Source organism: Maniola jurtina, chromosome 27, assembly GCF_905333055.1.
Source record: "Maniola jurtina chromosome 27, ilManJurt1.1, whole genome shotgun sequence".
NCBI classification, from domain to species: domain Eukaryota; kingdom Metazoa; phylum Arthropoda; class Insecta; order Lepidoptera; family Nymphalidae; genus Maniola; species Maniola jurtina.
Genome location: NC_060055.1, coordinates 6234622 through 6248736, shown reverse-complemented (window position 1 = coordinate 6248736; position 14115 = coordinate 6234622). Strand labels below are relative to the sequence as shown.

Below are 14115 nucleotides of genomic sequence, written 5' to 3'. Positions count from 1 at the left end.
GGACCGACAGTTTCTCTCGCACATTTATTCTCAAAACATTTTTGTCGAGCACATCACGCTTTTTTCACAAATCAGTAATCTTATCAGAAGGTATTTAAAAGGCATATACGCCATTATATCGATGACTGCGCCTATTCCTACAGTACTAATTAATAATATTTCCGAACGCATCCTACCTAATTTACTAAGTACACCATTTAGCGATCAGTCACGCAATCCCTCCGATTCCAAAGTCTCAACCTTACATAACCTAATAAAATCAGATAAATTGGAAGAAAGTAGAAACTTTTCCAAACGTAGAAATTGCTACAAGAATATTCCTTTGCCTAATGGTTACGAATTGTAGTGGAGAGCGGTCATTTTCGCAGTTTAAGAGAATAAAAAATGACTTAATATATCATGATTATGATACTGTACTGTATGATGATACTGTATTTGATTACCTATAATAAATGGTCATACCTACTTAGTAAAAAAATGTTATTATACTTCATTCGCTTTTCAGTTTTCAAAAGGGCCCCAAATTATTGTGTGCCCAAGGGCCCCAGCCTAGTTTAAGACGGCCCTGGGTACGGGACCGTCCGTGTGCGAGTCCTACTCGCACTTGGCCGGTTTTTTATCAAGTCAACCCCAAAACAGTTCCTTTGTGATACGCAGGGTGTCGTAACGCCCTTTATCACACCTTATCACTCTTATCACACGTGAGCAAAACGTGTTGCACTTTGTCCGCCCGATAAAGTGGTTGTGTGATATTACTAGGACTTGTACATGACTTCTGCCATATCATTGAACTAAATGAATCCATACTAATATTATGATGTGAAAGTGTGTCTGTCTGTCTGTTTATTAGCTTTTCACGGCCCGACAGTGTAACCGATTTTGATGAAAGGTACAGAGTTAGCTTACATCCCAGGGAAGGACATAGGTTACTTTATACCCTGGAAATTCAAAGAGTTTCTTACGGGATTCACACACATCCGATTTATATATGAAAGGTACAGAGGTAGCTTGCGTTCCTGAAACTGACATAGGCAACTTTTATCCTGGAAGATAAAAGAATTCCCACGGGATTTTTAAAAACCTAAATCCATGCGGATGAAGTCACGGGCATCATCTTGTTTTTATATTAAAAAAAATCATATCGATGGGTAAGGCCGAATGTGTTTGTAGACAGGTGTAAATTAAAAATTTACAACACCCCCGACAAGTGAAGGTTACAGTAACTAGAAGAGAGCTGATAACTTTCAAACGGCTGAACCGATTTTCTTGGATTATAGCTAAGAACACTCTCGATCAAGCCACCTTTCAAACAAAAAAAACTAAATTAAAGTCGGTTCATTAGCTTAGGAGCTACGATGCCACAGACAGATACACACGTCAAACTTATAACACCCCCCTTTTTGGGTCGGGGGTTAAATATAGAAATAGGCCAACGAACAAACAGACACAGATACTTTATTACCAAATAAATATTAGATTCCCAGACGGAAAGGTCGCGTCGATAACATCGTAGAAGTCGTCTGACACAATAATTCATACGTAATTAGTGACGACTATTAAAACAATTACATATTATCTAATTAATTAAATTAATAATTATAATCCAATTAATTAAAAGGATCGTCTATTTGTAAATTTTCATGCATTTATCTCCCCGTAATTTTTTTTTCTCTCTCGTCTGGCTTTACAAAGATTAGCCAATGCCAAGTTTGTAGTTATTTGTAACAAGTTTAAACTACATATTCAAGTATGGACCCCGTCTGTGCCGGCGCTCGCCGACACACGCACGGCACCCCCTTAGGTGCCCTTAGAGAGCTTTTCAGTCAGTTTTAACAACAAAAAAAAAAACACTCCAATAAAGACCACGCCCGCCAGCTAACACCAACACAGACGAAGTCCCCCCGTAAAAGTCAAATTTTTCATAATTTTTAGGGTTCCGTACCTCAAAAGCAAAAACGGAACTCTTATAGGATCACTTTGTTGTCTGTCTGTCCGTCTGTCAAGGGTATACTAACTATAGGGTAAACCCATAGGGTGCTTCCCGTTGACTTAGAATCATGAAATTTGGTAGATAGGTGGGTCTTATAGCACAAATCACACTAATATTATAAAGGCGAAAGTTTGTATGTGTGTGTGTGTGTGTGTGTGTGTGTGTGTGTGTGTGTATGTTTGTTACTCCTTCACGCAAAAACTACTGGACGGACTGGGCTGAAATTTAGAATAGAGATAGATTATACCCTGGATTAGCACATAGGCTACTTTTTATCTCGGAAAATCAAAGAGTTCCCACAGGAATTTTAAAAACCTACATCCACGCGAACGAAGTCGCGGGTATCAGCTAGTAAAGGATAAAATCCGAAAACCGTGAATTTGTGATTACATCACAAAAAAAATATGTTTTAATTTTCAAAGTGAGATAACTATACCAAGTGGGGTATATGAAAGGGCTTTGCCTGTATACTCTAAAACCGATTTTTATTTTTTTGGATAATAGTTTTTGATTTATCGTGCAAAATGTTGAAAAAAATACCCGCGAGTCTGACACGCACTTGGCCGGTGTTTATTTATATAATGTTTCTTTGTCCACAGACCTTCCAAACAGTCTTTCTGGGTCTGTCTCTGTTACATGACGTGCTAGAATGGTGCGACAAGCAGAAGAGCAGCCTCGGCGCGAAGATCAAGTACTGGAGAGATGTCATATTCTGTGGGATGGTGTTACCTTTTACTCTGGTAAGTCCATCCATAATCGTTTTCTTCTTGATACAGGCCTTTATAATATCCATCTTCTTCATCCACCTTCTTGAGATGGTCAATCTTGGCTGGAGATCGTCTCTCTCCACTCCAGTCTATACTCCAGAATGTCTCTGCTCTGTGGTCATAGGTTCATTGATAAAAGTGACCCACTGCAACTTCAACATTCTAACCTTAAGCTAAGTCGGTCGCTTTAGGTATCTGGTGAAATACTTTGTCTTGGGCTACCCTGAATCATTCAAATTCAAATTCAAATTCAAATTCAAAATATTTTTATTCAATTAGACTTTTACAAGTTCTTTTGAATCGTCAAAAGCATCTACCACTGGTTCGGAATGCCTTTCCTACCGAGAAGAACCAGCAAGAAACTCGGCGGTTGCTCTTTTCAAAGATTTGATATACACTATTATGCCATGTATAAAAGCAATTGAATTCCGAGCATGAGTCTATATTATAGCTAAGCGTTTCTTAATCACCTTCTTGAGCTGGGTCAATCTTAGTCTACATAGCTAAACTCTTCTAGTCAGAAGGTTTTTTAATCTCCACCTACCCGTCACCTTTTTGAGGTTGGTAAGTCTTAGTAGGAGGTCGTCTCACTCTGACCTGTACGTGGTCTCCACTCCAGAGCAAGCTAAGCTTTAGTTCAGTCTTCCTGGGTCTGTCTCTGCAACCTCGGGGCCAAGATCAAGTACTGGAGAGATATATTCTGTGGAATGGTACCTTTTACATGGTCCATGATCTGTTAACCTGCATGCGCTCTACAGGACATAGGCCTTCCTCATTCACCTTCTTGAGGTATCTCAATCTTGGCTGGAGGTGTTTCCTCTCTGCACTTACCTATACGTGATCTGCACGCCAGAGCAAGCTAAGCTGTAGGTCAGCCTTTCTTGAACTGTCTTTGTTACCTGCCAGCCACCAAGCAACACCACACAAAAAAACAGTCGACGCACGTTTCGCTCCGACACCGGAAATTTCGCTCAGGAGATGTAAACCTTACAATGCATAGTAACTTACTTATCCAGTTTCGCAAGCAAACGAGCAGGCGGGTCACCTGATGATAAGTTTCTTTCAGAAGATTTGTATCTTCAGGAATATGTTGGTCCGCCCCTTAAATAACCCCTGTTGTAATCTAGTCTAATATTCCTTAATTTTTTATTTCAGTTCGTAACAGGAATGTTCTGGACAGTGTACGCGATCGACCGGGAGCTGGTCTTCCCCAAGATCTACGATGAGGTGGTGCCCTGGTGGTTCAACCACTGCGTCCACACCAACATCACCGTCGTTCTCGTGGTGGAGACCCTACTCCAAGCGAGGAGACACCCCACCAATCAGAGGCTGGAGTTGATCCTGTACTGGATTGTGGCCTTTGCTTATGCTATTGTGTGAGTATTTCTTAGTAATCTTAATCCCAATAACCCTCTCATGGAAGGACGACCTCCCGGGCATAGTGGCAAGCGTTGTGGTCATCAGCTCATTGATAAAATAGACCTCAAGATCTAGCAGTTTGAATTAGAGACGAGGAGGCGAGTCGCTTTATAGGTAACAGAAATATTCTGGACTGACTGTTCTTCCCCAAGATCTACGATGAGGTGTTGCCCTTGTGGTTCAACCACTGCGTCCATACCAACATCACCGTCGTCCTTGTGGTGGAGACCCTACTCCAAGCGAGGAGACATCCCACGAACCAGAGGCTGGAGTTGATCCTGTACTGGATTGTGGCCTTTGCTTATGCTATTGTGTAAGTATTTTTTAGTAATCTTAATTCCAATAACCCCCTTCCAGTATATGATTCATGTAAGGACGACCTCCCGGGCACAGTGGCAAGCGTTGTGGCCATCAGCTCATTGATAAAAGAGACCTCAAGATCTAGCAGTTCGAATTAGAGACGAGGAGGCAAGTCGCTTTATAGGTAACAGAAATATTCTGGACTGACTGTTCTTCCCCAAGATCTACGATGAGGTGTTGCCCTTGTGGTTCAACCACTGCGTCCATACCAACATCACCGTCGTCCTTGTGGTGGAGACCCTACTCCAAGCGAGGAGGCATCTCACGAACCAGAGGCTGGAGTTGATCCTGTACTGGTTTGTGGCCTTTGCTTATGCTATTGTGTAAGTATTTCTTAGTAATTATTCCCAATAACCCCCTACCATTATCTTATTCATGGAAGGACGACATCCCTGGTTCAGTGGCAACCGTTGTGGGCATCAGCTCATTGATAAAAGAGACCTCAAGGTTCGAATTAGAAACGAGGAGGCAAGTCGCTTTATACATAACAGGAATATTCTGGACCGGGAGCTGATCTTCCCCAAGATTTGCGAGATGGTGAGTGTGGTGGGGGATGGTGGTGGATGGATCGTGGTGATGGTGCTGGTGGTTCAACTGCGTCCGTACCAACATCACCGTCGTCCTTGTGGTCGAGACCCTACTCCAAGCGAGGAGACATCCCACGAACCAGAGGCTGGAGTTGATCCTGTACTGGATTGTGGCCTTTGCTTATGCTATTGTGTGAGTATTTCTTAGTAATTTTTCCCAATAACCCCCTACCATTATCTTATTCATGGAAGGACGACATCCCTGGTTCAGTGGCAACCGTTGTGGGCATCAGCTCATTGATAAAAGAGACCTCAAGGTTCGAATTAGAAACGAGGAGGCAAGTCGCTATATACGTAACAGGAATATTCTGGACCGGGAGCTGATCTTCTCCAAGATTTGCGAGATGGTGAGTGTGGTGTTGGATGGTGGTGGATGGTGGTGGATGGTGGTGGATGGTGGTGGATGGTGGTGGATGGTGGTGGATGGTGGTGGATGGTGGTGGATGGTGGTGGATGGTGGTGATGGTGCTGGTGGTTCAACCACTGCGTCCATACCAACATCACCGTCGTTCTCGTGGTGGAGACCTTGCTCCATGCGAGACGAATTATTAATTTCGAATTAGAAACGAGGAGGCAAGTCGCTTTATACGGGACAGGAATATTTTAAGCTTAGGTAATTTTTTTGAGCAATTACACTCCCTCTTCAATACACAGTTTTTCTTTCTTTCTTCTTTCTTTCTTCTTGTCTAAAGTAGATTTTTAACTTTTTAGGCTTCCGTACCTCAAAAGGTAAATGAAATCCTAAAATGAAATCCTAAAAGTACTTCCCGTTGATCTAGAATCATGAAATTTGGCAGGTAGGTAGTCTAAAGTACCTATAGCACAAGGAAGGGAAAAAAATCCGAGAACCGTGAATTTGTGGTTACATCCCACAAAAAAATTAAAATGCGACACCCAAAACTGGGTATCCATGTTTTATTCCTGGAATTGCAATAAATTGAAATTGAAATGTGTTCATGAACAAATAATTAGTATTTTCAATTTTCAGTGTAAGATAACTATACTCGTACCAAGTGGGATATGATATGAAAATGTACAGATAAAACCCTAATGAAAAAATACCCCAGTACGGAACCCTCGGTGTGCGAGTCTGACTCGCACTTGGCCGGGTTTTTAAAAAATATAATATAGAGACTAAAATGTTGTATAATTTATTTCCAGATACTACACAATCTACTTCGTCACCGACCGATGGCTGTACCAGGTCTTCGGAGTCATGAACTGGTGGCAAGTCTGCCTATACCAGCTCTTCATCTGGGGAATCTCCTACTTCTTCTACAAGATGCAATTTCCTCTCAACAGACTAATACATGGATCAGACACCGAAACAGATAACAACGAAGAAAAACATATAAACGATGTATTTCATGACAATGACAGACAAACAGACGTTTTGAATCCAGATGAAAACGGTAAAGTTAATACGGATTTAGAAACAAATCTTCCAGAAAAGTCTTGGAGCATGAAATTTAGGAATATAAAAAATAATGTCGAGAATTCTCGATTGTGATCGTATATAGTGATGATTGTAATCATTGTAGGTTTAGTAATTATGATTATAGTGCGACAAGGATCTTTTGGCACGTGTTCAAAAAAAAAATTGGAACCATGGAACTAACGCCGCCATCTTGTGAAGTGTCACACTCCCTTGTATATGGTGTTGCTAAGTAAAAATCTGAATTTCATTTTTTTTTTAAATATTAGAGCCATTTCATACACATAACTTTACGATATATCCTGATAAATGTGTCTGCATCTTGTAGCTAGGTATATTTAGCATTACGCAAGTATGTCATACCCCTTTCAGGTTAAACCGCATCCATCTAAGACTGCATTATCACTTACCATCAGGTGAGATTGCCAAGTCAGGGGCTAACTGTATCTGAGTAAAAGAAAAGTATAGTGTTTGAGAAACATGATAGGTTGCAAGCCTATTGATGCTTTTTATTATTCTTTCTCGCTGTGGAAACAGGGACGGCTTTTCCAATTTCTTATTCAGGAAGACTTTTCAACATTGATATTTTCAACATATTCCCTAAAATTGAAAAGATTCTAATTGCTGGCAGCCTTTGTTCTACAACGCCCCCTGTCAATGTCATTCAATTGCCAAAAGATCCTTGTCACACTTTAGTGCTAGATGAGATTATGGTGTGATTATAGTAATAGTATAATATATAGGTGAATTTTAGAATTATGATCATAACTCAATATTTAAAAAACCCCCGACACAAAAACCTCTATAAGAAAACTAGAAAAGAGCTGATAACTTTTAAACGGCTGAACCGATTTTCTTCGATTATAGCTTAGAACACTCTCGATTAAGCCACCTTTCAAACAAAAAAAAAAAAAACTAAATAAAAATTGGTTCATTCGTTTAGGAGCTACGATGCCACATACAGATACACAGGTACACATGTCAAACTTATAACACTCCTCTTTTTGGGTCGGGGGTTAAAAAGAATCTTTTTTGCTCAATCTTTGTGTAGAGTGGTGGTGTGGTGATTCGCTAATCAGTGTCTCACCGAATGATAACCACTGACCTCATTTTGACATTGGTTAGTTCTACATTGCTGCTTCATTGAGTGATATTAAAATAATTTTTCGTAGAAAACCTTCAATGGATTAAAAATGAATGTCAGATGAGCTAAGTGGCTAATATTCGGAGTTAGTGAAATTAGGCTGATACGAACCGTTAAGGTGGATCCTTTGTTAGCGATTTTAAAAAGAAAGAGATGCAGATACTCTAAATTTAGTTTAGAGAAAAACATCAGAATTGACACCAAGTAAATCTAGGTATCCTAAGTTTTAAATAGAATGTTAGTGCAGTAATAATATAAAAAAATTCTTCAATAAGTTCTAAAATGTGATGGAAAAGGTGATGAACAAAGTACAAATTTTGAACATGATAAAAATTTAGAAATAATTACTTTTTTTATACACTGGTTTAAAATTGATATTTTGGAACTTGAATATTTTGAAATTTTGGGAAATTATTGGAAAAATATTTTTATTGATACTGTCATCACTTTTATATTTTAATTATAAATATTTTTATTAAGTAAGTAGGTGTGTAATATTTTGTACATTTTTTTAAGGAATTATTTTAAGTTATATATTAATAATGGTATTAGTAAATAAACAATTTAGAGACTGAATTTGTTTTTAATCAATATCCCAATCCACGGTCTATTAGTAGTAAATCATCCATACTTCCATATATTTCGCATTATAAATGCGATTGTGTGTCTGGCTGTTTGTCTGCTACTTTTGACGGCCCAACAGTTTAACCGATTTTAGCTTACATCCCGGGGAAGGACATAGGCTACTTTTTATCCCGGAAAATCAATGAGTTCCCACAGAATTTTAAACGTCCATCCGTTTAACCGATAAATATGAAAGGTACAGAGTTAGCTTGTATCTCGGAAATTGACATAGGCAACTTTTTATCCCGGTAAATCAAAGAGTTTCCACGGGATTTTTAAAATACTAAATCCACGCGGACCAAGTCGCGGACATCATCCAGTATAGAATAAAGAGAAAAATAAAAATATACTTATGATAATTTGTATAATTTTATTAGGTTTTTTTACAAAAGTCTTATAAAACACTACAATAATAATTACAAGAATTGATCATTTTTCAATTACCAATATAAAATCAGTGCTCCTATGAAACTCAATAGCATTAAATGATAGTTTGAAATAAGAGTAAATTTTTGAGAAAACACTAGTAAAAAAGTTATTTTTACTCAAAAATTTACTTGATACGTATAAAAGTTCATAAATCAGTTAATACTAGAAAGTTTCCCGTAACTCCGGTAACCTTTGAAAAATACCTAACTTTCCTTAAAATTAGTTGATAGTCGACTAAACTGTTTTATAATTTCAACTTTAACTAAATTTTAAGAACTAATCAAGCAATTTTATCACACTAATATTATAAAGGCGAAAGTTTGTATGTGTGTGTGTGTGTGTGTGTGTGTGTGTGTGTATGTTTGTTACTCCTTCACGGAAAAACTACTGGACGGATTTGGCTGAAATTTGGAATGAAGATAGATAATATCCTGGATTAGAACATAGGCTACTTTTTATCCCGGAAAATCAAAGAGTTCCCACGGGATTTCGAAAAACCTAAATCCACGCGGGCGAAGTCGCGGGCATCGGCTAGTAAGAAAATATTTCTCAAAAGATTGACGTACTTCTTTTAGTCCTTCAAAATTTAGTTTAGTTAAAGCTTACTGAATTTTAGTCAACTTTAGGTAACTAAGGAGTATTATTAACAAACTGAAAATGAAAATTATATCATAATAACCAAATTTTATAATATAAAATATATACCTACCGTATAAAATAATAAAGATTAAAGACTTAGTAGGTAAATAATATAATATATAAATTGCACGATTTCGCCTACAATTAAAACATGTGAGATTACAAAGAAAGTAAGAAATAATTTATAATATATACAACCTTTTACATTACCTATATTACTTGTGAGTATTTTTTAAGCAGATAAAAATATTGCAAACACATTTTACTATTTTAAAAAAGCACTGTAACACTAATATCGAACAAAATAATTTATTAAATAGCAGTTATTTCCAACTTAAACCAGTTTTGCTCTTAATCAGAATTAAAATTGTACATTTCATTCCTGTTTATGTCATTATTTATGTATCTAAAACCTACGGAGTCTCTTGAAGACCGCTCAAGGTTTTTCTATCCATCTCTCAAAGGTTACCTCAAGCAGTTACAACTATGTATGACCCCTAGCAATAAACCATAACAGTAACCGAAGCAATCACCATGATTATTCCTATTGGCTGAAGCTTTTCCACGATTTGCTAAAAATACGTAACAGCTTTATCAAGAGTGTCCCAACTCCTGGCAATAACAACAATCGTGGTGATCACAGTTAAGCGTGGTACTCACTTAGAGGTATAGCATGTAATTTAGCCATAGAATACTTAATAGTATCTTCCAGGTGCGGAAGGATTACTCAACAAAAACGTATAAAAATAAATAGCAACTCTTGTTACGATGCAATAAAGTGCAATTTAGCATAGCACTGTGACTTAAAGATTAATAGGTCTTCCTTTCTATTGAATAAACTCATTTTCTCTCATAAGAAATCAAAATTACACGAAAGCTGTCAAAGTGCCCGCCGAACGGATGTTAATTTCTGAGATCACGTGACCATGTGAACCCGGCTTGCTGATACTGCAACATACTATAGGTGAATATTCGTCCATTGCCATCGCGTGTCTACGAATGACCTAACCTATCTTAGACCTGGGCGTGTCTGGAACCTTTAGTTTTAAGATTATTATGACTATTACAGCATTCTTCTTCTTCTCTCTGGGCTGGTTTCCGCACTTAAACGTTTCCGTCTGTCGTGCGTGACAGACATTACAGCATTATCTTACAAATCAAACAACGATAATGAAAAAGTATACAAAGATAAGGTACCTATTTTGAATAAATGATTTGACTTTGACTAACCAGGCAGGACATTTATGCTCGCAGAAAGACTGTTAACACTTTCGACCAGTAGCTCGCAGCAGGCTAACTTGTCACATTATATGATTATAAGTATCATAAGATACATTATTACCTACACTTCTAAGTGAGTACCCAGCTTAATGGTAAGTTTGATGCTAGATGTCAGATGAAGATTAGATTCAAATCATTGATGTCTTGGAAAAGCACGATAATTTGAATCAAACCTATATTATAAGCGAGACGTCAACAAAGAACCACCAAGATTTTATAAAAAGTGGCAGTATAGATTTCGTCTACAATTTCACAAAACTAACTAGTTTAACTAACTAAAAATCCCGTTAATAATTTAATAGGTTTTATTTACTTGTATTATTTACAATTTTTTTACAGTCCTGGTTCTACAATCACACAAAACAGTAAGTCATAATGCAGATTGAGCGCGCCTGCCTAAAAGATTCCTACTCATTCTTCTTTTGAAGGAAGGATATTATAGCTAGTGGGGAAGATGGAAGTCGGAAGGGCATTCCATATTCTAGCAATGGGTGTCAAATACGAGGAAGCGAATCGCTAGCGAGTCCGTGGAATTTCGGGATATCAAATACTTAGGGGTGCAGATCTTAGTGATGTCTCGTGGTTTTATTAATATGTGTAGTTTTTAATTTACTTTGGCTCAGAGATTTAGTTAATCTTTGAGCCAATGTAACTGTAAAACTGCACATTTTACAGAAATCTGGTAAACCACAGACACAGGGTGTTTGTTTCTAGAACGTACCTACAAAATTTCATTGAGTTTCATTGGTTACTATTAAAATCAAACTACGTTTAGGTATATGGAAATTGCTGGGGAGCGCGGTAGGGTAAAGTACCTGATAAATCTTTGTTGACGTGTCACTAACATTTAAAGCCTAAAATATATTCCCTAATTGTCTATACAGTTGCCTCGCCGGCCTAGCCAGGCTTTCTTCATAAATTATCCTCTGAGGTTGCAAATAGTAGGATGTAGGCGTTCTTATACTAACTCCTGAAATCTGAGGTCTTTTCCTAACTTGATAATGGCTTAATTCAGATGCTGCGAACTGAGGTTCAGCATGAAGATTATTCCTAAATCTAGAAAAAGTATAATCTCTTTCGGATGGAATAACAAATCCACTAGGAATCCTAACAGGCAAATTTGGGGCTAGCGCTTCATTTAATCTTACATCGTACTCATTTTCTATAGAATCAGCAAGGTTTTGTTTAATATCTGGTATCTTCAAAGGTTTACCAGTTGCTGTATACCCTTTAGAGATTTCGGGTTTGATTTCTGGTCTCTTAACTTCTCTATAGGGCGTAGGTAACTGATTTAAATAAGGTTTTAGATAATCTCCTGGTGTTAAGGTGGATTCTAGTTGCTCTTTGATAGCGTCGTAATTATCATTGAAGTTTCTTAATACTTTTGTGGCTAGATTTTTAGCTCTTTCGTCTGATGACAGTGGTTTTCTCGGTCTATCGTCTATGTCTGAATATCGAGGTCGTTCTTCATTTCTGGCTGGATTTCTAGGCCTTTCATTATCTAAATTAGTTTTAGGTGGTGCTGTGGTGATTGGTCTAAACCTTTCATTAGTCGTGGTTATTATAGGTGCTTCATCTGTAGTGACTGATTGTCTTGGTTTGTCTTTTATCGCTTCTAAAAATTGCGCTCTATCATACGTTGTTGTTTCACGAGAGTTTGTTGTTGTGAGGACAGTTGTTGTTGACGGTTCTTTAATTTCTGCTGGAGTAGATTCTATTGGTTCTTTTTTGTCTTTCGATTCGTATTCTATGTCTTCTTCGTCATAATATTCGTATTCCTCTTCAGGGACAGCTGTTGTGCTTGGTTTTTCCGTTGCGATTGTTGTTGTTGTCTTTTCGGTTGTTGTAAAGCGTTCAGTTGTAGTAGGTTTTTCTGTTGTGGTTGTAGTAGTCTTCCTTTCGGTAGTAGTAGTAGGTTTTCGCGTTGTAGTAGTAGGTTTTGGTGTTGTAGTTGTAGTTGTAGTAGGTTTTGGAGTAGTAGTTGTAGTTGTAGTAGTAGTAGTGGTCGTAGTAGTAGAAGTAGTGGTAGGTTTAGGGGTGGTGTTAGGGGGTAAACGGAGATTCTTTCCAGCTACCGGTTGCAGTCCTCTTGGGAGATAAGGACTCCCACCCCTAGACGGTAAAAAAGGCCGTCTAATAACTTTAACTCCCGGCCTTACTTCTTTAACTTTGGCCGTAACATCTTCATCCAAATTCTTTCTTGGACTTTCAGCTATTTTATCTTTATCGTCATAGTAATAATCATCATCTTTAGATCTCGATGGTCGTTCTTTTCCCCTTTGGGTGTATTTTTGAGATTTTGCCGGTGGTTCGTCATAATATTCCTCTTCTTCATAATCTATAGGCTTTTTCATTTTTTTTAACTTTTCAGCGGGACTGGTGAAATGCGGTCGTGTAGGCTTAAACTTTTCTTTTTCTACTGGCTCAAGTTTCGGCCTTTGCTGTACTGTGCTCGTTTTCGCAGAGGGCAAAGGTTTCCTCATATCATCTTCCTCGTAATCGTCATAATATTCATCATCAGCTTTTGGTGGTGGTTTAGTTGTAGCTATGGGAACATAATCATACTTATCTTTTTCACTAATTGGTACGGGCCTTTTTATTTTTGGTGGCGGCCTTGGTTTACTGAAAATTCCGTGACCATTTGGTTTAACCATCGTTTGTCCTTCAGGAGCTGAGGGTACTTGGCGTTTCTCTTCAGTTCTATCATCACTTTCGTAATTTCTTTCAGGTCTTGAGTAGGGTCTTTCATCTCTACCTCTAGCTGGTCGGTCGTAGAGTCTTCTACCCTCGCTTGTTTGAAAACGATCTCGAGGTCTAGAATTGTCTGATGCTGTTGTATCATCTCTAAATGGCCGTCTTTCATCTCTAGGTTTGATCGCATCCCTAGGCCTTATTTCATCCCGAGGTTTGACTTCATCCCTAGGCCTTATCTCATCTCTAGGTCTTTTTTCATCTCTGGATTTAAATTCGTCTCGAGGTCTGATTTCATCTTTGGGAATTATTTCATCTCTGGATCTGATCTCATCTCTTGGTTTGATTTCATCTGTTGGACTGATGTCGTCTCTAGCTTCATCCTTGGGTCTTATTTCATCTCTTACTCTATCTTCGTCTCTAGGCCTAGCCTTATCTCTAGGTTTGTATTCTCCCCTTTTACTACCTCTAGGTCTTTCTTCTTCTACGTCATCTGGTACGTATCTATCTTCTTCTTCATCACGTCTACCAGGTCTTCTGCCACCTTTATATGGTCTTCTTTCTTCGTCATCGTAAGGTCTTCTGCTGCCTGAATATGGTCTCTTACCAGGTCTTGGTCTATCGTAAGGTCTCCTTTCTTCATACTCCTCTTCAGGTTCATCGCGAGGTCTTGGACGAGTTTCATACCTGAAAAAAGTATTGTTTTAAGTTTTAATCTTATTTACTCAGAACTAACTTAACTATTTTGT

The 14115-nt window shown here is 38.1% G+C and overlaps 2 protein-coding genes across 17 annotated transcripts in view; one reads left to right on the top strand and one right to left on the bottom strand.

The window, feature by feature from the left end:
- LOC123878955 (androgen-dependent TFPI-regulating protein-like) overlaps nt 1–8024 on the top strand; it is a 28297-nt gene extending 20273 nt beyond the window's left edge. For all 3 annotated transcript variants that reach the window (XM_045926348.1, XM_045926349.1, XM_045926347.1), the window contains 3 exons: nt 2590–2730; nt 3913–4133; nt 6285–8024. In XM_045926348.1, coding sequence (XP_045782304.1) covers nt 2590–2730; nt 3913–4133; nt 6285–6633 — 711 coding nt within the window. In that variant the 3' untranslated portion in view covers nt 6634–8024. The remainder of the gene's footprint in view (nt 1–2589; nt 2731–3912; nt 4134–6284) is intronic.
- A 2510-nt stretch (nt 8025–10534) lies between these two features.
- LOC123878953 (nucleolar protein dao-5) overlaps nt 10535–14115 on the bottom strand; it is a 62569-nt gene continuing 58988 nt past the window's right edge. For all 14 annotated transcript variants that reach the window (XM_045926333.1, XM_045926339.1, XM_045926332.1 and 11 more), the window contains one exon: nt 10535–14053. In XM_045926333.1, the coding sequence (XP_045782289.1) occupies nt 11530–14053 (2524 nt within the window). In that variant the 3' untranslated portion in view covers nt 10535–11529. The remainder of the gene's footprint in view (nt 14054–14115) is intronic.